Source organism: Brassica oleracea, chromosome C9 (genome assembly GCF_000695525.1).
Source record: "Brassica oleracea var. oleracea cultivar TO1000 chromosome C9, BOL, whole genome shotgun sequence".
Classification (NCBI taxonomy): Eukaryota; Viridiplantae; Streptophyta; class Magnoliopsida; order Brassicales; family Brassicaceae; genus Brassica; species Brassica oleracea.
This window is the reverse complement of record NC_027756.1, coordinates 25,944,372-25,968,153: the sequence shown is the minus strand read 5'-3', so window position 1 is coordinate 25,968,153 and position 23,782 is coordinate 25,944,372. Positions and strand designations below refer to the sequence as shown.

Genomic DNA, 23,782 nt, shown 5'->3' with positions numbered 1-23,782 from the left:
TCATCTTTGTTCTTCTTTTATTTCTCTCTTCTAAGCTTCTCTCTTCGGATATGGATTCCAATCCATATAGGCAGCATTCAAACTTTATTGAACTACTCAGTAGTCAACGAAATATTCCCTTTGCTTACGTAGAAGATAATGTGGAACTATCTTCATCACAAGTTCTTTTTCAAGGAACTCAAGGTACAAAAGATTCAAACTTCAGTCAAGACACTCCTCCAGAGCGTACAGAACGACGGAAGTGGACTCCAACGGATGATACTGTCCTCATCCGCTCGTGGTTAAACACCAGCAAGGATCTTGTCGTTGGCAACGAGCAAAGATCAGGCGCATTCTGGAAACGGATTGCAGCCTAGTTTGCTGCAAGTCCGAAGGTGGGTGGCTGCAAAATGAGAGAGGCCAGTCACTGTAAGCAAAGATGGCACAAGATGAACGACCTCGTCTGCAAGTTTTGTGGCCCGTTTGAAGCCGCAACTCGAGAGAAAACTAGCGGGCAAAATGAGAATGATGTTTTGAAACGAGCCCATGAAATCTTCTACAACAATCATAAGAAGAAATTCAACCTCGAACATGCTTGGAAGGAGCTCCGAAATGATCAGAAGTGGTGTGACCTATCTACCGCTAAAAACAAAGGAAACTCTAAGAAAAGGAAGGGTGAGTACGTTGCACAGTCATCAGGCCCTCAAGCTCTTGAAACCGATCGCCCCATAGGTGTGAAGGCAGCAAAGGCTCGTCGTGTTAAGGAGAAGTCAGTGGCTGAGTTTGAGAGTATGTGGTCCATAAAACAGAAGGACTTAGCGATGAAAGAGAGGCTGTCGAACATGAGTCTTCTTGACAGCCTAATTACCAAAAAAGAACCATTAGCTGACTACGAAGAAGTCCTCAAGAAGAAGCTAATTACTGAGCTCTTGTCTACTTAGTTTAAGTCTCGCTTTTAAGTCTGAGTTGTTATGCTGTTAAGGTTGGAATGTTCTTGTTCTGTTTTTAAGGTTGGAATGTTCTTGTTCTGCTTTTATGGTTGTCTTGTATGCTTGTTCTGTTTTCTGACGTGTTGTTCTTCTTATGGTTTTAAGGAATTAATGAAGTTTATGTTTTAAATGTTCTATTTAAAATGTCCTTCTCTTATTATGGCTCAGGTTCTGGTTTAAAATGTTCTTCTCTCTGTAGTTCTTGTCATATAAAATTTCTCACCTTATTGTTTTTTCATACTGCAGGCGAGAGAGTAGGTGAGGCTTCACTAATGCAGGCGAGAGAGCAGATGAGGAATCACGGACTAAAAGAGTCTTGTCTGGTTCTGTCTAGAGTCTTGTAGGCATGTGTAGTATGTCACGGTCTGAAAGGGTCTTGTATGCTTTTGTCTAGAGTCTTGTATGCTTGTGTAGAGTCTTGTATGCTTGTGTATGTCCCGGACTGAAAGAAATTATTGTATGTCACGGACTGAAAGAAAGTCTTGTGTAGAGTCTTGAATGCTTTTGTATGTCATAATCTTGTATCATCATCAGTTTCACGAGACTTGTATCATCAACCAGTATAAAGTATTCAACCTTCTCTCTTTTTTGTATTCAACCTTCTCTCTTTCTCATCGTTTAATCTTGTATCATCATTTGTATTCAATCTTTCTTGTATCACCAAACAAAGATCATTGTTCGATCACAAAGTCATATTCTCTCTTCTCACCACACCAACATCATTCAAAAAAAAAATATGGCATCTTCTTCTCAAAACACTTTTGAAGAATCAATTGATGATACATTTGATCAATATTTTGATCAAACCTTTGAGAATTTTACCATTGGTCATCAAGAAGAAGCAAGGAAACAAAGAAAAAAAAACGAGCTTATATCGAAAGAAATCGTGAAGAAGACCATGTTCGTTTATGGAATGATTATTTCAGTGAAACTCCAACGTATCCTGAAAATTATTTCCAATGGCGTTTTAGAATGAACAAGACATTGTTCATGCACATTGTTGATCGACTCTCCAACGAATTTCACTTCTTTCGCCAAAAGAAAAATGCTCTTGGAAGAGCAAGTCTTTCACCACTTCAAAAGTGTACAGAAGTCATTCGTGTCATGGCATATGGTAGTGCGGCTGACACGGTCGACGAATACCTCCGGCTCGGTGAAACTACAACTCGGTCATGTTTGGAGAATTTTGTGGAAGGAATAATTTATTTTTTCGGCTATGAGTACCTAAGAAGACCAGCACCGGTTGATCTCCAACGTCTACTTGATATTGGAGAGCAACGCGGATTTCCCGGGATGATAGGAAGCATTGATTGTATGCATTGGGAGTGGAAGAATTATCCCACCGCTTGGAAATGGCAATATTCTCGTGGTTCGGGTAAACCAACAATCGTTTTAGAGACGGTTGCTTCATATGATCTCTGGATATGGCATGCATTTTTTGGACCTCCAGGTACCTTAAATGATATCAATGTTCTTGATCGCTCACCTGTTTTTGATGACATAATAAATGGTCAAGCTCCGCAAGTCACTTACTCCGTCAATGGAAGAGAGTATCATTTGGCTTACTATCTCACTGATGATATTTACCCAAAATGGGCAACTTTTATCCAATCTATTCCAATACCACAAGGGCCGAAAGCAGTTTTATTTGCTCAACGTCAAGAAGCTGTCCGAAAAGATGTCGAGCGTGCTTTTGGAGTCTTGCAAGCTCGCTTTGCCATTGTTAAAAATCCATCACTTTTTTTGGGATAAAGTCAAAATTGGGAAGATTATGAGAGCATGTATCATACTCCATAATATGATAGTAGAAGACGAACGAGATAGATACATTCAATTTGATGTTTCAGATTTCCAACAAGGAGAAGACACCGGAAGTTCACATGTGGATCTCATGTATTCTATAGATATCCCTTCAAATATCGCCAATATGATGGGTGTTTGAACTAGAATTCGTGATAGACAAATGCATCAACAACTGGAAGCTGATTTGGTTGAACATATATGGCGTAAATTTGGACGTGATGAAGACTACAACTGAGCTCGGATGCTTCTTTCAAATTATTCTCGTTTATTTTACTAATTTTTGTTTTTATGTTTTTTTTTAAAAAATCAATGTTTAAAAAGTTATCTTTTACTATGTTTTATTTAATAAATAAATTTTATTTAAAAAAAATGTTTAATAATTTTTTCTTAAGAACTTTTAATTAACAGACTTGAATTGGAGCACATAAATGTTACCGTCTCCTAACGGAGTCTCTTAACTCCTATTTACTATTAAAAAAATTAAGAAATTTTTAATGGGTCTTGAGGTTAATGATGCTCTTACACGCATAACTGTTAAAATGTGTGTGGTGGCACTTCAATCCAGAGAACAGAGAGTTACTTCCGGATGAAAATAATGACACGTGTATATAGATGCTATCGTTGGGTCTCTGCCGACGTTGACTTATTGACTGCTTCCGCGAATGTAAACATCTAGAGGTGAAAATAAAGTTTTTTATTAGATAAAGGGTGGAAAAAAAATTGATTGTCTAGTTTTTGGAAGCATTCATGATCCGTTCCATTTGATTTAATGAACACAAATCATTTTATCCATTCCGTAGCAATTCAGATACTCAGAGTTCTGATATCTAGAAAGTTTTATACTATTTCCGTTTCATTTTAGTTGTGTTGTTCTAGGTTTATCCACACAGTTTAAGAAAATATATGATTTTATATATTTTTAAAATAAAAACACAATTACCTATACACCTAACCATATTTTAACTAATAAAAAACTAAAGTTGAGAATTTTATTAATAAATTTTGCATTAAAATTATTTTTTTAATGATAGTCACTATTTATTTGAGCTATATTATTTTCTAGAATATCAAAAATATGATGAATTCTAAATAGATAAAGAAAAATATGAATAGAAGAATTAATACGACATTTATTTTGAAACGAAAATTTTTATCTACAATAATAATTAAATTGAAACGGAGGAAGTATTTTTTATCTGAATAACAATTTAAACTATGTAAATAATATAAATAAATAAAATCTCCAAAATATTGCAGAAAAATGTTTATTTTTAAAATCGAATAACTAAAATAATAAATTTAAGAGATAAAATATTATAAACCCAATCCCTAAATCCTTCTAACCATAAATCTTCGATTGCTGATCTTTTTGAATCAGCAAATGGGCTATGGAACCAATGACACCGGTCTCAAACGGGCCTATAGAGAACTTTCAGAAGGCCTAAAGGACGGAATGTTGGGTAAACTGGGTAATAGATTAGTTATGGGGACAGAAATGGACTCATGTGGAAAACAATCACCATTAGGCTATGAATACAATTACTTATTTAACGTGAAACAGCTTTTTTTATTTGGCAACCACAAACATCGTTCAAATTTAGAGCATACCCGGTCTCTTAGCCGGGGTTCTTAACTCATGATTTGATAAATTTTTTTTTTTTTTTTTTTTTACATTTTTCGGCTAAGAAATGGCTCTTATATCTTGTATTTAAGAGACGGTTCTTAGCTTTTTTTAGTTAAAATCTAAGAAAAATTAAGAACCGTCTCTTAGCCGAAGCTAAGAACCCAACTTAAAAGACTGGAGTTAATCATGGTTTAATCATGGTACCAAGTAGCAACCCGTGCATATTTCCCTGTTTAATGTTTGTTACCGGTAGTTGGAACTTTCCTTTTTATAAATGGAAAACACACAAAATATGGTAGCTGTTGTTAGATTGAACATTCTGCAGAGAAAATTTAAAGTTTAAAACTAATGTTTCTTCAGCTCGGTGATTTGTGTGTTTTAAGGTCCTTTGGTTTCGGTGAATAGGCTTAAGAAGAATTTCTACCCTGTGTCACGGATTTTGTATTTGTCATTTACTCTGCTACTGAGACTTTCAAAGTAAAAGTCAGATGGGACTGGAATCACCAAAAAACAAATAAAAAACAAGTTGAAGTATCAAACCCAAAGGATACAATACGAAAGATAGTATAAGCTATTAAAGGTTCCTATCTATCTCATCTAGCTATCCGATACATGCAAAAGCAAAAACGTGTCTCTATTACATTATAAGCCATCTCTCCAAGTAGAAATCGACGTCCCTGCTCCAATGTATTATGCTAAAGTAATTCACTCCTCCCAGTTTTGAGCAATTAAATTAATTACATTCCAAGAACCTAATGACTCAATTAGAGAAGTTAGGTATGACTCTGAGTGGCAAAGAACAAGCCGTCTCAGTTAAGTTCATGTCTGATAATGTCAAGCGTCAATAGATAATGTAACTTCATCTGTAAACTACAAGTTTCTCTAACTAACAGTAACAGGTTTGTAACAATCAAGAAGTTACTGCTTCCCGTCAAACACATTGATACAAAAGATCACCAAACTATATCTCCTTTAGTTCTAGATATCAATCAGTCCCGTGATACAAAACCCAATCCACAAACCACATTATACAGCCAGAGGTTACTATGCTTAAAAAACGAGATAAAACGAAAGAAGAGTCATACCATTTGATAAGCCAGCCAAAGAGGAAATGCTGCATAATGGGAACCTTCTGGAGCACATCAACTTTGTACATCTTAAGCAAGCCGCTATTCACTTTCTTCCAGTTGGGTACACCGCTTATATCATCAAGCAACGGGGAGTGCTCAGCAAACAACCCTTTCTTCACCTTCTTCACAAACCCAATACAAGACAAGTACATATACTCACTAGAGAAATTGTCCAAGATATCATCGTTATGAATGGATTTGGGCTTCATATACTTATGATCAATCAACTGAGAGCTCCCAAATATAAAGGGCAAGAAATGGTAATCATCAAGTCCCCATACTCCATGAGAACCAGCAGGCTCTAAGCAATAAACCATCTGCAACTTTCGCATCAATTCAAGATACTTCACAAAAACCCTAGCCACCACAGCATGGTAATCTTCTTCCTTGATGATCCCCATCTTCGCTAAGCAATACAGCCACGCCGCGAAGTTCGTCTCGTGCCCTGTTCCGTAATCGATTCTGCTTGCGTTTCCGAAGCTATCGAACAAGTAAGGAACGATCTCGATCGTGGATTCTTTGAACTCATCGGGGAGAAACTCATGGACAAGCGATTCGCCTTTCTCAGCGAGGCGATCGTGCCATGACCTAAACGAGATGTTACCGTATCGAGAGGACATTGGAACAGGAGGGATCTCGTCGATCCATCGCAACAAGGTCTCGAGGATTGAGACTATGGTGGCGACGGTGGGTGAAACATGGCAAGGATCTGCGATTTTGTGTCCGTCGATCGATTCCGATAGAGAGACTACGAATCCTAAGAAGTTCTTGAAAGAGGCTGATTCCTGGAAGCGGCGAATATCATCTGGGGAGTGGATTCTCTTGACGGGACGTTGGAATTGATACGGCGGAGTGACGACGGGGACTTTCTCGGCATGAGGAACGGGGGAGAGGATGATCGCCTGAGGGTTGTGGGGGACATTGATAGCCGGAGCTCGGATCGGGCGGTAGTTTGGTGGCGGTGACATATCGGGTAATGAAGCTTGAGGTGCCGGCTCGGAAATTGTTGGTCCGCCGCAGTTGTTACAGGAACCAGAGGGAGGATAAGCGGAGGATGGTGGTTGGTCCTTCGGTGGCTCCATTTCGCAGTTGACGGAGAAGGCCAGGCTCAAAGGGGAGAGAAAAGTTGGTCAGAAATGCAAAACTATTGTGTTTCATTTTTCAAACATTTTTTTTAGAAATTTAATTTTTATATTTATGTTTTTAGTCATATTTATATTTTTTGTATCATATTTTTTTTAAATGATTAATAATTTTTTTTAATAATTACATCAAAATAGTTGGACTAAACCTATATCAATAGGTCATGTTTCTGTTTTAATAGAATAGATAAAAAAAATTTAAGAGTCGTTCAAAAAAAAAATTTCTCTGGACAATTGGTTGGAATACCTTTAAATTTATAATTTTTTTTATTTTCAACAAATTTAAATGTTATTTAATATATTCTCAATGTAAAACTAATTTCCCTTTTTTTACCTTTTTCCTAATTCGAAAATCATTTGTCAAGTATAATTTGAAAAAATTACTTAAGTAAATTCGTACCTGAATCACATTTCAAACTAGTTTCCAAAACCAATTCATTCGATTATTTAACGAACGTCTATTATATTAATCAAAGTTAAGGTGGTATGATTCAGAAGAGAACAACAATTATGACAAAGATCAAAAGACCGTGCAGACCTAGCTAAAGAATCATCAATTCCATTTCGTGCTCTTGGAACATAAGAAATCTTGAAGTTTGGGAAGGAAATCTGAAAAGTTTGTATCGTCTCTAATTTGTTGCAAAACTTGACTAGGCTTGAGGTTCATTTATCATTGCAATTAAATCCATGCAATGTGTCCCAAAGTCATGACATGTCAAATGTTGGAACATTCATTCCATAGCTCATTTCAGTGCTTCCAATTCTGTGTGCAAAGCAGCCTCTCGCCTTCTTATGTTATGCATCTCCATGAGTTCAATCTTGCCCAAGCTATCCATCAAAACCCATTCGCATCAACCATACAAATATTATCCAAGCTTAAGACTTGTTGCTCCTAAAGGGGATGCTTATGTGGAGGTAAGGGTATCGACTCATTTGCATTACACCAAGCTTGACATTCACCTTCTGCATATCAGACAAGTTCTGTAAGCTTATAGAATTGCTTGATCTTATTCATGTACGTACAAGAGTATTTATACAACCTCCTTAACCGACTTGGTTAGGATAAACACTTCAACTAATTACATAGTTATCTGTTACATAACTTATACTTATCTCCTAAATATTCTCATCCTTATCTCCAATACTCCCCCTTAAGTTGGGAAGATGAAAGTTTCGAACTCCCAACTTGAACAACAAGCACTCAAACTGAACTCTCCCAAGCGCCTTCGTTAAGACATCCGCCAGTTGCTCCGTTGTCCTGACATGCACTGTTTCCAACAGTATGTCTTGAATCGCATCCCTGACTTGATGACAATCAGATTCTATATGTTTAGTTCTCTCATGAAACACTGGATTGGCCGCTATATGTATAGCTGACTTGCTATCACAAAACAACTTAGTTGGTTTTCGTTGTGGAGCACCTAAGTCGCGCAACAGTCTCCTGAGCCACTTTATTTCTCTAGTTGCTCGCGCCATTGACCTGTACTCCGACTCAGCTGATGAATGTGACACAACTCCCTGCTTTTTAGTCTTCCATGACACCAGCGAATCACCAACCAACGCCACATACGCACTCAAAGATCGTCTAGAAACAGGACATGCAGCGTCGCAGTAGACTGACAAACTCGTATCAACCTGAGACCTCAACAATATCCCTTGACCAACTGTTCCTTTTAGATAGCGAACAACCCTCATAGCAGCACCCCACTGCAACTCTCTAGGTTTCTGCATAAATTGTGACAGAATATGCACTGCATACGAAATACCTGGTCGCGTAATGGACAAGTAAATTAAACGACCAACTAACCTCCTGTATTTTTCAGCATCACTCAAAAACGGACTCAAATCCAGAGCCAACTTGTGTTGTATTTCCATGGGTGTAGCAACCGGCTTTGAGCCTAATAGCCCCACATCTGCAACCAAATCAAGAGTATATTTGCGTTGCGTAAGCATGAAGCCTTCTGCTCCACGACCAACCTCAATGCCTAAGAAATACTTCAACTTCCCTAGGTCCTTCATATGAAACCATCTCCCCAAATGATCTTTGAACTTAGTCAAAAAATCGATGTCATTTCCACATATGAGTAAATCATCAACATAAATGAGCACCTGAAGTTCAACGTTCCTTTTTGAATAAATGAACAAGGAATAATCTGCATATGAATGTTGAAACCCGAAACCTTTAAGTGCATCTGTGAGGTTCTGGTACCAACATCTGGGGGCCTGCCGCAGCCCATATATCGCCTTATGCAGTCTACAAACTTTGTTTGGACCTGTCGCTTGAAACCCTTGCGGAAGCCTCATATACACTTCTTCTCGAAGATCTCCATGCAAGAAGGCATTGTGCACATCCATCTGATGTACAATCCAGCCTTTCCCTGCTACTATTCTCAGCAAACACCGAATGGTTGTCATCTTAGCTACAGGCGCAAACGTTTCTTTGAAGTCTCTGCATCTAACTTGCCGATTACCCAACGCCACTAGTCTAGACTTTGGTCTCTCCACAGTTCCGTCCGCATTATATTTGTATTTATAGATCCACATATTGCCAATGGCTTTCTTACCAGGAGGCAAGTCCCCAATGCCGAATGTTTTGTTAACTTCAAACGCATCAACCTCCTTCTTCATCGAATCACGCCATATCTCCTGCTGCACAGCTTCTTTATAGCTTCTAGGCTCCTTTCCATTTGTTATAGCCGCTAGGAAAGCTTTGTGTGCAGGAGAAAATTTATCATCAGAGATATAATTAGTAATAGGGTATGGCGTTTTACCTTGGACTGCCTCCGATGACTCTGATTTTTGGATGGAAGCGGTGGTGTGATCGTGATGGGGTTCTTCTGTGAGACAGCGTGTATTGTAGTTTACGTAATCTCGCAGCCTCGTTGATGGCTTTTTCTCTCTGCACTCTCTACCCATCTTTGGTTCTGACCCTGCATTCTCCACTTTCTCGGCTTCTACCTTATCAGAGCCACTATGTTCCTCACTACTTTGTACTTGAGCCACGTTTGGTTCTGAAACTATGGGTGTACTAACCACTCCAGAGACTTCTTCAGTTGTGGTAGAAACACTCCCCCTGCCACCAGTGGTAACATCAATAACCCAATCATCATCTGGACTACCAGTCAGTTCCCTAATCTCCACGTTTTTCTTTGTTTCTTACGCAAAGGGGAACACATTTTCAACAAAAGTTACATCTCTAGACACCAAGAACTCATTCTTTTCAATGTCATATACTCTCCATGCCTTCTTTCCAAACGGATACCCTACAAACACACATCTTCTGCTTCGTGCGCCAAACTTATCCTTATTTTTGTCTCGTCTATGCATATGACACAGCGAGCCAAACACACGCAACGAGTCATAAACCGGTTTTGCACCAAATAAGACTTCATACGGTGATCTATCTTTCAGCAACTTTGTTGGAGTCTTATTGATTACGTGTGTTGCTGTTGTTATTGCTTCTCCCCAGAATTTCACCGGCATGTGAGATTGAAACAGCAATGCCCTCGCAACATTCAAGATATGTATGTGCTTTCTCTCCACGCGCCCATTCTGATGAGGCGTGTTCTCACAACTGGTTTGATGGATGATCCCTTTATCTTGAAAGAAACCTCTCAAACACATGAAATCCGTTCCATTATCACTCCTCACCATTTGAACAGGCTGACCAAACTGCTTTTCAGTATAGGCGCAGAACCGTTGAATCACATTCCTCACTTCCGACTTTGCGAGCAAGAGGTGTGTCCATACAGCTCTTGAGAAGTCATCTACCACAGCAAGAAAATACACACTTCCACTCGAAGCTGGTACTCTATAAGGACCCAAAAAATCCACATGAATCAACTCAAAAATCTTTCTTGTTTTATTGATACTATCAAGAAAAACATCTCTTGTTTGCTTTCTCTAAAACACACGTCACAAGGACTAGAGCAAGCCTTATTTTTAACACCAGAAAGTTCAGGTAAAGTAGAAAACACTGAAACTGCAGGATGCCCAAGTCTCTTATGCCATAAAAGCTGATCGTCAGTTCCCTCAGCTTTGCAGTCACGAGCAACTCTCACATCCTTGAAGAAATAAACCCCATCACGTTCTTCACCGGCTCCAATCAGAGTCTTCGAAGAACGGTCCTGCAAAAAACAAATAGTGTCTGTGAATAAGGCAAAACAATTCGTGTGTCTCAAGAGTTTGGATACCGAGATAAGAGTACAATCCAAATTTGGTACTAAAAGCACATCTCTCAGACATATATGATCCATGAGAATCATGTCACCCATTTGAGTAGACTTAGATCTCCCTCCATCCGCAAAACCAACAATGCATGGTCGGGTCTGTCTCACGTTAACCAGGAATGACACGTTCCTGTCATATGGTACGACGCACCAGAGTCAATAATAACATCACCAATAGGGTTACCAGAAAGCTTCTCAGACTGACCGCCTGATCGTCTTTTATTGGGTATCTGAGTGACGGCTTTCCATTGTTTTGGTGACAAGTCAGAGGCACTAGACCCATGTGAGTTAGTCGCATGAGCAGTGTTTGCAGCACCACGTCCACTTGCTCCCCCACGGCCATAACCACCATTAGAACCTCCACGTCCACCTCTGCCTGCACCTCTTCCTCGTCTCTCGTTCATCCACTCAGGAAAACCAATTAGCTACCAACAGTTGTTCTTATCGTGGCATGTCTTCCCACAATGAGAACACACTCTGTCTCTTGTTCTGTTCCCATAACTTCCATTAGTATTTTCCGATCGTGTCGTCAAACTGCTTGCATCTTGATTCTCACTTCTTGAACGTGAGTTATCCTCTATGTGTAACTCTCTCACTTCCTTTCTACTAGCAAACCCAATAGCCTCTTGTTGAGCAACTTCTCTAGACTTGGATGTGTTTAGCCTCGCCTCCTCTCGGATCACCTTTGCGTAGGCTTTTCCCAAATCAGGTAGCTCATTTGCTTCTATTATAGCAGTCACAACGTTGCTGAATCTTGAATCGTCCAGTCCCATGATGAACTGATGCACGCGCTCATCCTCTCTCTCTTTCTCATAGATCGCAGCCGCTGAGCAGCTACACGCAGGAGGAGGTTTGTATGTTTGCAGCTCCTCCCATATCATGGCAAGTCGACCATAATAAGCTATCACTGGCTGTCCGTTCTGTCGACAAGACGCCAACTGTTCCATCAGCTGGTGCACACGTACTTTATTCCCCACTTCAAAATACTTCTTTAAATTATCCCACAGCTTGTGAGCTTCAGTTATGAATGTCACAGTAGATCTTACCCTCGGTTCTATTGAGGATCGGATCCATCCCACTATCATCGAGTTAACGCTCAACCACGCCTCCAACTCAGCGCTATCATCGCTTGGCTTTGGCAGAGTTCCGTCAACAAAACCCATCTTCTTCTTTGCTCTCAGAGCATTCTCCATCTCCATCGCCCACTCGTTGTAATTATCACCCTTCAACTGAACAGATGTAATCAAGGCACATGGATTGTCTGATGAGAACAGAGCGTATGGCGACGTCACCATTACATCACTTTGTTTCGTAGTCAGTTGTTTCGTATCATCACCCATTGTGAAGCTTGTTTGTCACGTAACAATTCTTGTACGAAGAGATTATACAGATCTCCGCTCTGATACCATGTAAGCTTATAGAATTGCTTGATCTTATTCATGTACGTACAAGAGTATTTATACAACCTCCTTAACCAACTTGGTTAGGATAAACACCTCAACTAATTACGTATTTATCTGTTACATAACATATACTTATCTCCTAAATATTCTCATCCTTATCTCCAATAAGTTCCAAAGGATCCCTGTTTATCCCTCTAAATTGTTTATCATTTCAGGTCTTCCATATATACCAGATTATCCAGGGATAAGGATCTCTTTCCAAGTATGGATCTTCAATATTGTTCTTCCTCCAGAATAGATAGTCATATTGGCATAAGTGCTTGGTAGCAGAAAAGTGTTAGGACTTGACGGAGTTGTTGATAAAGACCATATGTGTAAAGCTGGTGGACATTCAAAGATAGCGTGAGTAACAGTTTCTTCTGGACCTCCACTTCTTAAACCCATTAGGACATATTCAAAACCAACTCATTCACTAAGCCAGACCGAGTGGGCTTCACCACTCATACCAACTGGATTAAATCCATCTGTTGCTAATCCTTAATATATATTCCGATTTTCTTCAGCGAAATTAGGATATTCCCTATATATTAGTTGAGAATCATTTGAAAAATAGTAACATTATATTTTGTAATATTTACAAACGAAGCTTGCTGATGTGTCACTTAATTACCTCTCAATTTTGCTGATGTGTCATCATTAGAATTGATTTAAAAATTTGTTAGTCCAATTTCAATTCTCTGAGAAACTTTATGTTAACCCAAGATAGTACCTACATATAAAATTACATAGGGTTAGAAAGCCATTCAATTAACCATGCTTTAAGTGAATTGGCGGACAAAATTATTCCGGTCTAGTTACCCAGACCACCTCAAACTTGAATAATAGAATGGCCGTTCGACGTAAAAAAAAAAAAAATAACCAAATTATTTAAATATTTAAATCCATAATCACTATAACATAATCCTATTACCCACCATTTACGTAGTTAACAGTATGCAATTAAAATATAAATTCAGAAGTCTAATTCTATGTGCGTTTCAAGATCCATGCCTTTGAATCCTGGTGTATATCATTATAAAGGTTAACAAATGCGGAACAGCCATCACAATGAAGGTTCAAGAATGCAAAAACAAACTGCATATATTCGAAGCTTCAAATCCTGTACTCATTGCAGCCATGACTATAAAGGCTCCAGAATGCAAAAACTAACTGCATATATTGTAGTTCAAAACGTATACTCTGTCATCAGAATTCCTTTTTGTTTCAATACATACATATTCATAAACCGTGCATTGTTAGCACTATATTAGATCAGTTCGGGAACCTTACTATACAGAACAATCTGCACATTAAATTAGACGAATAAGTATTTGAACCAAAGTTCTTTGGATATATTATTTGCTTTCGTTTTGTATGGTTCACTCAAGGAACTGACTTGACGTTTTCACAATTATGACGCTGTGTTGCGGTGAATTTTATTGTATACAATACATTGTTGTTTTCATATGGTTAAGTTAGTCATGAATGAGAAAAAATAATGCTTTGGTTTAACCGGGAAAATCGTCATCCTGTATATGGATATTTCCTTAGGAAGATACAGCCTTTTAATAGAGTATACCTCTGTACTGATTCGCCAATTAAAAATAAAGAAAGTTATCATTTTTGTTAATCTTGGTGAGCAATCTTTTAGGCTTGATTAAGAAGTCTAAATCTATAATAAGTTTACTAATATTGCAAAATTCAATGTAGACTTTTCATTCAAATCTAAGTTTCTTATTTTAATCAGAAAGTTAATATAGTTTATTCCATAAATATCCGGGTTCGGTTTGGGTCTATTTGGGTTTCGGATTTTTGGGGTAAAAAATTTCAGCCCCATTCGGGTATTTTAAAATTTTGGTTCGAATTCGGTTCGGATCTTTGCGGGTTCGGTTCAGGTTCGGATAACTCAATTAAATTATTTTAAATTTTTCAAAATTTATTATATAATTTTGAATTTCTCAAAATCTATTATATAATTTTGAATTTCTCAAAATCTATAAAAAAATAATATTTTACATATAAATTTGAATAACATATGTAAAAATACATAAACTTAACATATAAATTGGTTTAATTTGAATATTTGGAAGAGAGTCAATGGATATTTTAAGTATTTTTCATGTTTTGAGTATATTTTAGCTATTTTACTTTTGGCTATTTGTATATACTTTAAAGTATTTTGAATAACTTAAAAGTATCTTATGTATTTCGGATACATTCGTGTACCCATAATACTTCGGTTCGGGTCGAGTTCAGTTTTGGTTCTCTAAATACCAAAATTTTGAACCCGTTTGAATATTTTATCAATTTCGGTTCGGATTCGATACAACATTTTCGGTTCGGTTCTTCGAATTCGTTTTTTTTTGTCCAGCCCTAAAAACACCCATAAATTCCTTCCCAATAATTTGTATTCTTCTTTATCAAGCAAAACTTAATATGGGACCAAATTCATTAGAAACAATTCATTGAATATTTGGAAAATTCTAAAAAACTACCCAACTAAATTTTGTTAACTTTTTTAATATCCAAATTTTTTTGCTACCCAGTTTTAACCCCAACTAATTATTCTGCTCACTTTAATACATAAAATTTTAAAATTGCACCAACTTTAATACTCAAAGTTTGTTTATTTTAGTTAAAAATACTAATAAGTTTCAAACAAAATTTTAAAAATCTTCAAAATCTAAAAATAATGTAAAAAAAAATTTATTTTAAGATTTAGGAAATAAACTATGGAGAATTTTGTTTGACATTATAAATATTAATTTTAGAATAAAACAAATATTTTTTTTTGTTTTCACAAAAAATAAATTCAATATTTACTACTTAAAACTTTTATTTCATAATTTAAGATTAAATCAAATTTAGATACTTTTAATTCTGAAGCACAAGATAAAACTAATATTTTCTGATATTTTTTAATAAATTTTACTTTTTTTAACTTCAATTGAAATTTATTAGTATTTATTATTAAAATAAATAAATTTTGGGTTTTAAAATGGGCACAATTTTTAAATGTTTATGTGTTAAAATGAGTAAAATAATTTGTTGGGGTATTAAATTGTGAAAAATTTTGAGTATTAAAAAGCTTAAAAATTTTAGTTGGGATATTTTCCTTACAATTTTCCTCAAATTTTTCATGTATTTAATTTGTATATTTTGTTGTCAATAAAAGACACTTCATGTGGCTTTTAATATTTTATTATTGGAAAACCCTTGGTATTATGACTATATATATAGTACGATAGTTCGAGTTCCAATTCACAAATACGATCATCTCTAATTCAAGAAAGAATATAATGTCATCTATGATATAAAGAACATCTATACTGAAATTCTTAAAAATAGTGAAAAAAATTTAAGCCCAAATCGACTACCCCACATTAAATTCAAAATAGGTTTTGATCTACAGTTACAATTAAAAATGGTCACGGTCTAATTTATACAATCCAAAACATAATAGTATAGATATATATTAAAAATTGAGCATATATAAATATTTAATTTGTCAATAATATATATTTTAAATTTTTATTTTATAAACTCATTTGCGCTGATCTTATCCTAGTACCTTGTTAAAATGCTTCCAAGCTGCTCCATCAAAAGGGTAATGGATTTCTCTTTTGGGCAACTCATGTTCTACGTGCCACCGCATTTGTGATGCAGTCGCTTCAAGTTGGTACAACCGCTTCAACCTTTCTGTAATAAGCATGTAAAACATTCTTTGTTTTGGCCAATTTTTTTCTCTTTCCATGGTTCTGGTGATATTGATCTTCCCCACAAAACCGACATACCAACAACTATTTATCTTCCTTCCAGAATAACATGCAGTTATCTTTACAAATATCAATCTTCATAATAGGGAGACCAAGCTCCTTTGTTAACTTCTTCATTTCATAATATGATGCAGAATCTTTGTTTGGTTGTGGCAGAACATCTCTAAAAGTTTGTGATATCTCATCCAAACATGACTCGGGTAAATTATGATCGATTTTTACTTTCAATAACTGTGACGCCAAGTATAGCTGAGAAATACCTTCAACACATCCTTCGTATAATGGTTCATTAGCGGTTTCAAATGCTTGAAACACGCCATCTTCATATTGCTCTTCATTGGGTGCTTCCATCACATCCTCTAATACATGAGTTGGTCCAATGTCTCCTCCCATAACATTCAGAAAGTTCTCCTGCTATGTCTCTTTTTCTGTATGCAGTGTATCTTCTCCCATAAATTGACCTCCCGTCGATGATTCGCCAACGTCATAGTAATTTTTTCCATGGCTTGACAAGAAATAATAATTACTCTTGAACCCGACTCAGTAAAGATGGCGAGATAAGGTTCTCGAGTCACGTTGTTTTCGGTTTTGACATCTTGCACAAGGACATAACATGGTTTTTCCCTCTATAAAAGAATTTTGATTGGAAGAAAATGTGATGAAAACATCAACACCTTCCTTAAACTCACGAGAAACACAATTATTAATTGAATCAATGTGTCGATCCATCCACTCTCTTGAATAAAAATAATCAGACATTAAACTCTCAAATTTTGCCACAACTATATCAAACTCTCTTGAATAAAAACTCGCTTAAGTTGATATCGAACTCGTTGCTTGCTTTTATATAAAATAGCTTGCCACGATTTTGCTACGGTTTGCTACGATATTTGCTACGTTTTTTGCCACAAAATGCTACAAAAATTGCTACGTTTTTGCAACGTTCCCATTTCGTAACAAGCTCAAAATATCTTGAATTATTTGTCCTGCACATTGTCAGACCGAGGAGACGTCACATTCAGAGTAAGCCATGGGCTTTGTTACGAAAACATGTCGTGGCTGTGTGAATTGTTTTTTATCCCCGACATTTACACATGATTTGACTGGTGGGACGTTTTTCGGTGGATTTGCTACGAATTTGATACGGTTACATTGCCGTAGCTAACGTTTCCATTAAAAAAAAAGAAACTAAACCAACGATTGGAGCGAAGCGTAGATTTTTGACACACGAATGACACGTTCTTATTTCGTAGCAAGTTGCCACGTTCTTTTTCGTTACTAATTTGTAGCAAAACTTTGCCACATTTAGTTTTCGTAGCAAAAGCATAGAAATTTTGCTACGATTTAGCTGTGATTTGCTGCATTTTTTTTCGTACCAAAAACGTGACAGGTTCGTAGCTTTTTTGGTTTTACTACGAATTGTAGCATCTCCGTTGCTATTTGCGTTTTATTTACTAGTGATTATTTATTGTTAAATTTCAGTACGTATTGTTATATTTTCTTAAAATAATTTATTTTAATACTTGTAAATAGTATTTTAATTTTTAATAAAGATTTAGTGATTATTGTTAATCATTAATAATGTATATATATTAAATTCTTTTAAAAATCAGTATGTAGATGCTCACTAAGAGCATCTCCAAAAAGACTCTCTATTTTAGAGTTTGCAAAACTCTAAATTTAAAGTTTCAAAGTGTTCTTCTCCAAAAGCAAAACTTCAAACTTAACTTCAAAAGTATTTGTATTTTACATTATGATCCTTATATTTGTTATAATTAATAAAAATCCATAAAACATTTATAAATAACTATCACATATTTAAAAATATTACAACAATATTAATTAATAAAATCTTACATTAAATATATAAGATTATATATAGAAATACATAATTAAATATTAAACTACAAACAAAATACGATATTATTCCATAAAATTATTTTTGTACTCCATTTTTGGTTACACAAAAAAAATTGGACAATGTTTTAGAAATTTTGGAGGTTTCGAAGCAAATTTACCAGACTGTTAGTATTGTTGTAATATTTAAATTTGTGTAATAATTACGTCGACGTGTTCAAATTTAAAATTTTATTACTAAGAGTTTTGAATTTTTTTTTCTGAGTGAAAAAAATTATATATTTGGAGTTTTTTTGGAGAGAAGCGGTGTCCGATAATGCTCAGCTACGGTTGCGATAACCAAGGTTTAACTCACAGAAATGGCTTGGCTCCGTCTCTTCTCTAGAACCCTAAAATCAGGCAAGCCAATAGTTCGATCACTTCCCAAAATCTCCTCGTCTTCCCCAAAACCAAACCCTAATTTAACAACCCAACCTTTCTCCACCTCATTCCTCATCACCAAAACGCCAGATAAATTCAAAAAGAAGCGGAAGAAACCCGAATCCGCCAGAACCAAACCCGTTCAACACGACTCAACCCGACTCCAACATTTCGAATCCCTCGTCACACGCGACGCCCATTTACGATTCCTAACCCGATCCAAAGAATTCATCACGAAACAGCCGGATCGGATTCTCCGCCTCGACGACGCAGGGAAGCTTTACCGTGAGCTAGGGTTCCCACGCGGCCGTAAGGTGACTCGTTACATCCCTAAACATCCTCTTATCTTTCAGACGTATCGACACAGCGATGGGAAGATGTGGTTAGGGTTTTCCGATTTCATGGAGGATTTGTTAGAGGAAGAGAGAGCTTTAATGGACTCGATGGAGCTTGATAGAGTTAATCGTGTACGGAAGCTCTTGATGATGACGAAAGATAAACGGATCTTACTTAGCAAAATCCATCACACTAGATTGCTTTTTGGGATTCCAGATGATTTCAGAGACCGGGTTGGGAAATACCCGGATTATTTCCGGGTTGTGACGGGTCAAGATGGGAACCGGATTCTTGAGTTGGTGAATTGGGACCTGAATCTTTCGGTGAGTGAGCTTGAAAGAACATTCATGGTGGACGAAGATAAAGCGAGAAGAGCGTTTAAGTTTCCATTGAAACATGGTATAGAACTGGAACTGGAAGAGAAAGATACGAGGAAGCTGAACCAGTTGAACACTTTACCTTTGGTTTCGCCTTATTCTGATGGTTGGAAGCTGGATGTGTGGACATTGGAAGCAGAGAAGTACCGTGTAGGGATCGTGCACGAGTTCTTGAGCTTGACGTTAGAGAAAAGAGCTTCGATTCATCACATTGTGGAATTCAAAGACGAGTTTAGCTTGACTAGACAGACTTACCAGATGCTTAAGAAGCAGCCCTCAACCTTTTACTTGGCTGGTACTGAGATGAACTGGACCGTGTTTTTGAAAGATGGTTACAACGGGGATGGTGTTTTGATCCGTAAAGATCCGCAGGTTTTGTTTAATGAAAAGCTGTATAAGATTGCAGATATGCAGCAGATGGACAATGATTCTCACCCAATAGAAAGATAATCCTTTTAGCCGAAGGACACTTATAGTCATTTCTCTAAAACTGATATTGGTGGCATACAAACTAGTGGCTTGATTCATGGCAGGTGGAAGCAGTGAGGTGGCCCCTCCTTCAAGCCCTCTGATAGATAAACTTACTCATTTTGCTATTTGTTAAGTTGAGATATACAACGTTGGTTAAAACCTCTGAACGAGTCATCGAGGTGATTAGTTGTATCTTTTACATTTGCTGGATTAGTGAAATCGTTGAGACAAAAGGGGAGACATTATGGATTTTAATCTTTTCGGACAGTAAGAGGTTTTAAAACCTGGACATATGTTGCTGCTATACAAACAAAAATATCTAGAAAGTACAATCCGCAAAAGCTGGTTTTAACAGCAAACCAGAAAGGGATTTAAAATCGTGATATTGTCGGAATATCAAAAGAAACTTGACCCTCACAAAAGGCCCACTTGATGATTGTCCTAACACACGATCATATAGGAGAAATTCGGCTCGTCGACTCGCGAGCGACCGATCGGTTCGACTTGAGACTGCTTTTAGCCGACAAAGCGAGCAACTGGAAGCAGTCGACTCGGTGACTCGAAGCAGTGGCCCGACAGCTCTTCCCAATCGACAAAAATGCCCATTAGGTCAAGACGAATTAGGTTAACGAACGACCGCCTATAAAAGAGGGAGAGAGGCAACAAGGAAGGGATCCCCAAATTACTACACACTTACTTTCGGTTAGAAACTAGGGTTTCATTTCACTATTCTCGTCGAATTGTATTCTCCGGCGAACTAGCTTTCGCCGGCTTGTTTCCCTGTTTCTTCCCTCTTTTGTAACTCGACTGAGCAATATCTTGATCTAATAAAACGCCTTTGTTTTGACCCACCGACGAGTCCTCGTCTCTTTTCATTCACTGGTTTATCGACAGTTCTCAGTTCAAACAGTTGGCGCCCACCGTGGGGCAGACAAAGTAGTGTCAGCAAGATCATGGCTCACTCAGGCTCGCCGTCTGGCGACGAGTCACCACCGACAGAAGCTGCTCCGACAGCAGCAGCTTTCGAAGACACTATACTAGAAAGAATGGCTCAGCAAGACGTCATTCAGAAGACGACGAACGAGCAACTTGCCGCTATCGCCGCAATCTTAGCTCCCTTAGCTGGAAACTCGGCAGATCCGGCCACAACGGTTCGAAAACAGCTGTTCGACACCTATCGAACAGCCGGCGTCGAGACCACGACAAATACAAACGCCGTCCAGACCCAAACACCTAGCGGTCTAGATCTCACAACTATCCCAAACACCACGGCAAATACAAACGCTGTACCGACCAACAGAGAAAATCCGTCTACCGACTTTCGCCGGAAAAGCTGACCCAACAGACCATATCACCGCTTTCAACATTGCGATGGGTCGAACTAACTTTTCTGATGAAGAAAGAGACGCTGGCTATTGTCGACTCTTTGTCGAGAGTCTTCAAGGACCAGCGCTCGGTTGGTTCACTGGATTAGAACAAGACTCCATCAACGACTTCCACGACCTGTCGGCCGCTTTCCTCAAACAATACATCATGTTCACGAGACAAGGAGCAACTCTCGCCGACCTGTGGAATCTTTCTCTGGGTGCAAACCAGAGCCTCCGCGACTACATGGAGAAGTTCAAAGCTGTCGCCTCGAAAGTGCATGTCCCGGACAACATCGCCGTTGACGCTCTGATGAACACCTTCTACTTCAAATCCCTTTTTCGCGAAGATCTCTATCGAAACCGCACCAAGTCGCTTCAAGATGCTATCGCCAGATCGAATAACTTCATCCGGATGGAAGAAGACACAACAACGATACTCAAGAAAATGAATGGGACCACAAAATCAACAGCTCTGAAAGCTTCTGAGGCCCGCCAAGAACCTCGACAGCACACCCTGAGCAACAAGTCCAACCAGAAGAAAAACTTCGTCTACGTAGTCGATGAAAACGATCTCTCAGGATCGACCGTCGTCGTACGCGAGAAAGGTTGGAACGTCTAGGAAAACGACGAGAAGCCGCAAACTCCTTCGGTGCCTCCAACTTCGAGTCCTGGCTCAACCAAGCTAAACCAATGGTGCAGCTACCATAATTCCAAAGCGCACGATACGAGAAACTGCAGGCATCTAATCGACGCCCTCTTCTAATCCTACGAAAAAGGAACGTCGAATGTCGAGCTACCCAAGCCAAGACCGAACAACACCAAGAGCTGGAGCAAAAACAAAGACATAAAAGCCAAGAAGTCTCAAGACATGGCCGAAGCTCGACCCAAACGCACAGAGGATGACAAGCCAGACGAGCAAGACGAGGACGAGACACATGCTGAGGAAGAGCAACCTCGTAATCTTCGACGCGTCTAGGTCATCCTCGCGCGACCAAGTTCTTCATCAGACGAAGTGGAAGATAACAAAGTTCGTGACTCGCACGAACGCTCCAGCAAGCGACCAAGCGAGAACAGCGGACCAAACGAAGCATGCGACTTGAGAAGTAAGCTCAGGCAAAAATCACAGACAGTTGACAACATGCATAACTCCAACGACCATATCAGCGACGATCTTTACTCAGTCATCGAAGAATCCAGAGCTAAAAGAGTCGAAAGCACCAGCATTCGACCTCATCTAAAGCCCCGAGGCGTCGACCTTCGCGATCAGCTTAATTCGAAATCAGAAGATCTCAGGATCAAGCTCAATCGACCTAAGCGTTCTGACTTAAGACGAAAGTTGGAAGAGACGAGAGCCAAGACCGACGACAAACAAGAGCCTATCGTCCAGGACTCGTCCAGCGACTTGAGGATCCAGCTGCATAACAAATGGGCCGAACGCGCCCCGTTCCTAAATGTAATTATGGGGGGCTCACCTCCTTGTGGCGACTCGGTTCAATCAATTAAAGATTATCAACGACAGGCAGTAACCTCAAAGAAATGGCCATCAAAACCCGAGAATGATCACCGGTCACTTTCTCGCCTGACGATGCCATCGGCGTCCACCTACCTCATAATGACCCTCTACTTGTTGAGTTGGGAATCGTAAAGTGTGACGTCACCAAAGTTCTGATTGATACTGGTAGCTCAGTCGACCTGATCTTTCGCGATACACTCAATAAGATGGGAGTCGACCTGCGCGACATGAAGCCGTCGTCTTGCTTTCTCACAGGATTCAACGGAGCTTCCGAGACAATGATCATGACAATCAAGATCCCAGTCTACACGTGTGGTGTAATGCGCACTGTTAAGTTCTCCGTCATCCGAACAAGGGCTCCATATAATGCGATCCTCGGAACCCCTTGGTTGCATTCGATGAAGGCGATATCATCCACGTACCATCAACGCATGAAGTTCCCATGGCCCGACGGTCAAGTACAGATACTTCGAGGAGACCAGCAGGCCGCACGCGACCTACTGATTGCAATTGTAAAGATGCAACAATCGACTCCTCGCATCAACGCGATATCAAAGCAGATCCAGCCCTAGAAAGACGAAATTCTAGAAGTTCCGGTTGACGAATCCGACAAGAGCAAAGTAGTCCGAGTCGGCGCATTCCTCTCTAATGAAATGCAATGCGCGATCATCGACTTCCTGAAGCAGAACATGTCAACTTTTGCTTGGACAACCTCAGACATGAAGGGAATCAATCCCGCCATAACGTCCCATGAGTTGAACGTGGATCCAACCATCAAGCCTATCCGCCAAAAAAGACGTAAACTCGGCCCCGAGCGAAGCAAAGCCATCAACGAAGAAGTCGAGCTACTGCTCGCAGCCGGTTCAATCGGAGAGGTGCGATATCCAGAGTGGTAGGCCAACCCGGTCGTCGTCAAGAAGAAGAACGGAAAATGGCGTGTCTGCGTTGATTTCACCGACCTAAACAATGCTTACCTGAAGGACAGTTACCCGCTTCCGCATATCGATCGACTAGTCGAATCGATTGCTGGAAACGAACTCTTGACTTTCATGGACGCCTTCTCGGGCTACAATCAGATCATGATGCATCCGGACGATCGAGAGAAGACAACGTTCATTACTGACAGGGGGACTTACTGTTACAAAGTAATGCCATTCGGCCTCAAGAATGCCGGCGCGACCTGCCAATGACTCGTCAATCGAATGTTCACCGACAAACTCGAGAACACGATGTAGGTTTACATCGACGACATGCTGGTCAAGTCACTCTGCGCGGCGGACCATCTGAATCACCTAAGGGAATGCTTCAAAACGCTGAACGAGTACAG

General features: G+C 38.9%; 3 protein-coding genes across 3 annotated transcripts; 2 read left to right on the top strand and 1 right to left on the bottom strand.

The window, feature by feature from the left end:
- The first annotated feature begins 428 nt into the window (after nt 1-428).
- On the top strand, nt 429-920 carry LOC106314657 (glutathione S-transferase T2-like). The gene has a single exon (XM_013752494.1). It carries the CDS (start codon nt 429-431, stop codon nt 918-920), a length of 492 nt encoding a protein of 163 aa, XP_013607948.1.
- Nucleotides 921-4,830: 3,910 nt separating this feature from the next.
- LOC106313979 (serine/threonine-protein phosphatase 2A activator-like) lies at nt 4,831-6,671 on the bottom strand. The gene is made up of 2 exons (XM_013751924.1): nt 5,481-6,671; nt 4,831-5,110 (listed from the first exon to the last, which is right to left on the bottom strand). Exons 1-2 carry the CDS (start codon nt 6,605-6,607, stop codon nt 5,101-5,103), a joined length of 1,137 nt encoding a protein of 378 aa, XP_013607378.1. The 5' UTR covers nt 6,608-6,671; the 3' UTR covers nt 4,831-5,100.
- Nucleotides 6,672-18,264: 11,593 nt separating this feature from the next.
- Nucleotides 18,265-19,842, top strand: LOC106313850 (protein ROOT PRIMORDIUM DEFECTIVE 1). Its single transcript, XM_013751771.1, has one exon. It carries the CDS (start codon nt 18,331-18,333, stop codon nt 19,552-19,554), a length of 1,224 nt encoding a protein of 407 aa, XP_013607225.1. The 5' UTR covers nt 18,265-18,330; the 3' UTR covers nt 19,555-19,842.
- The last annotated feature ends 3,940 nt before the right edge of the window (nt 19,843-23,782 follow it).

Coding starts and splice junctions, on each gene's coding strand:
- LOC106314657 (XM_013752494.1), top strand. CDS start 429: ATGAACGACCTCGTCTGCAAGTTTTGTGGCCCGTTTGAAGCCGCAACT.
- LOC106313979 (XM_013751924.1), bottom strand. CDS start 6,607: ATGGAGCCACCGAAGGACCAACCACCATCCTCCGCTTATCCTCCCTCT.
- LOC106313850 (XM_013751771.1), top strand. CDS start 18,331: ATGGCTTGGCTCCGTCTCTTCTCTAGAACCCTAAAATCAGGCAAGCCA.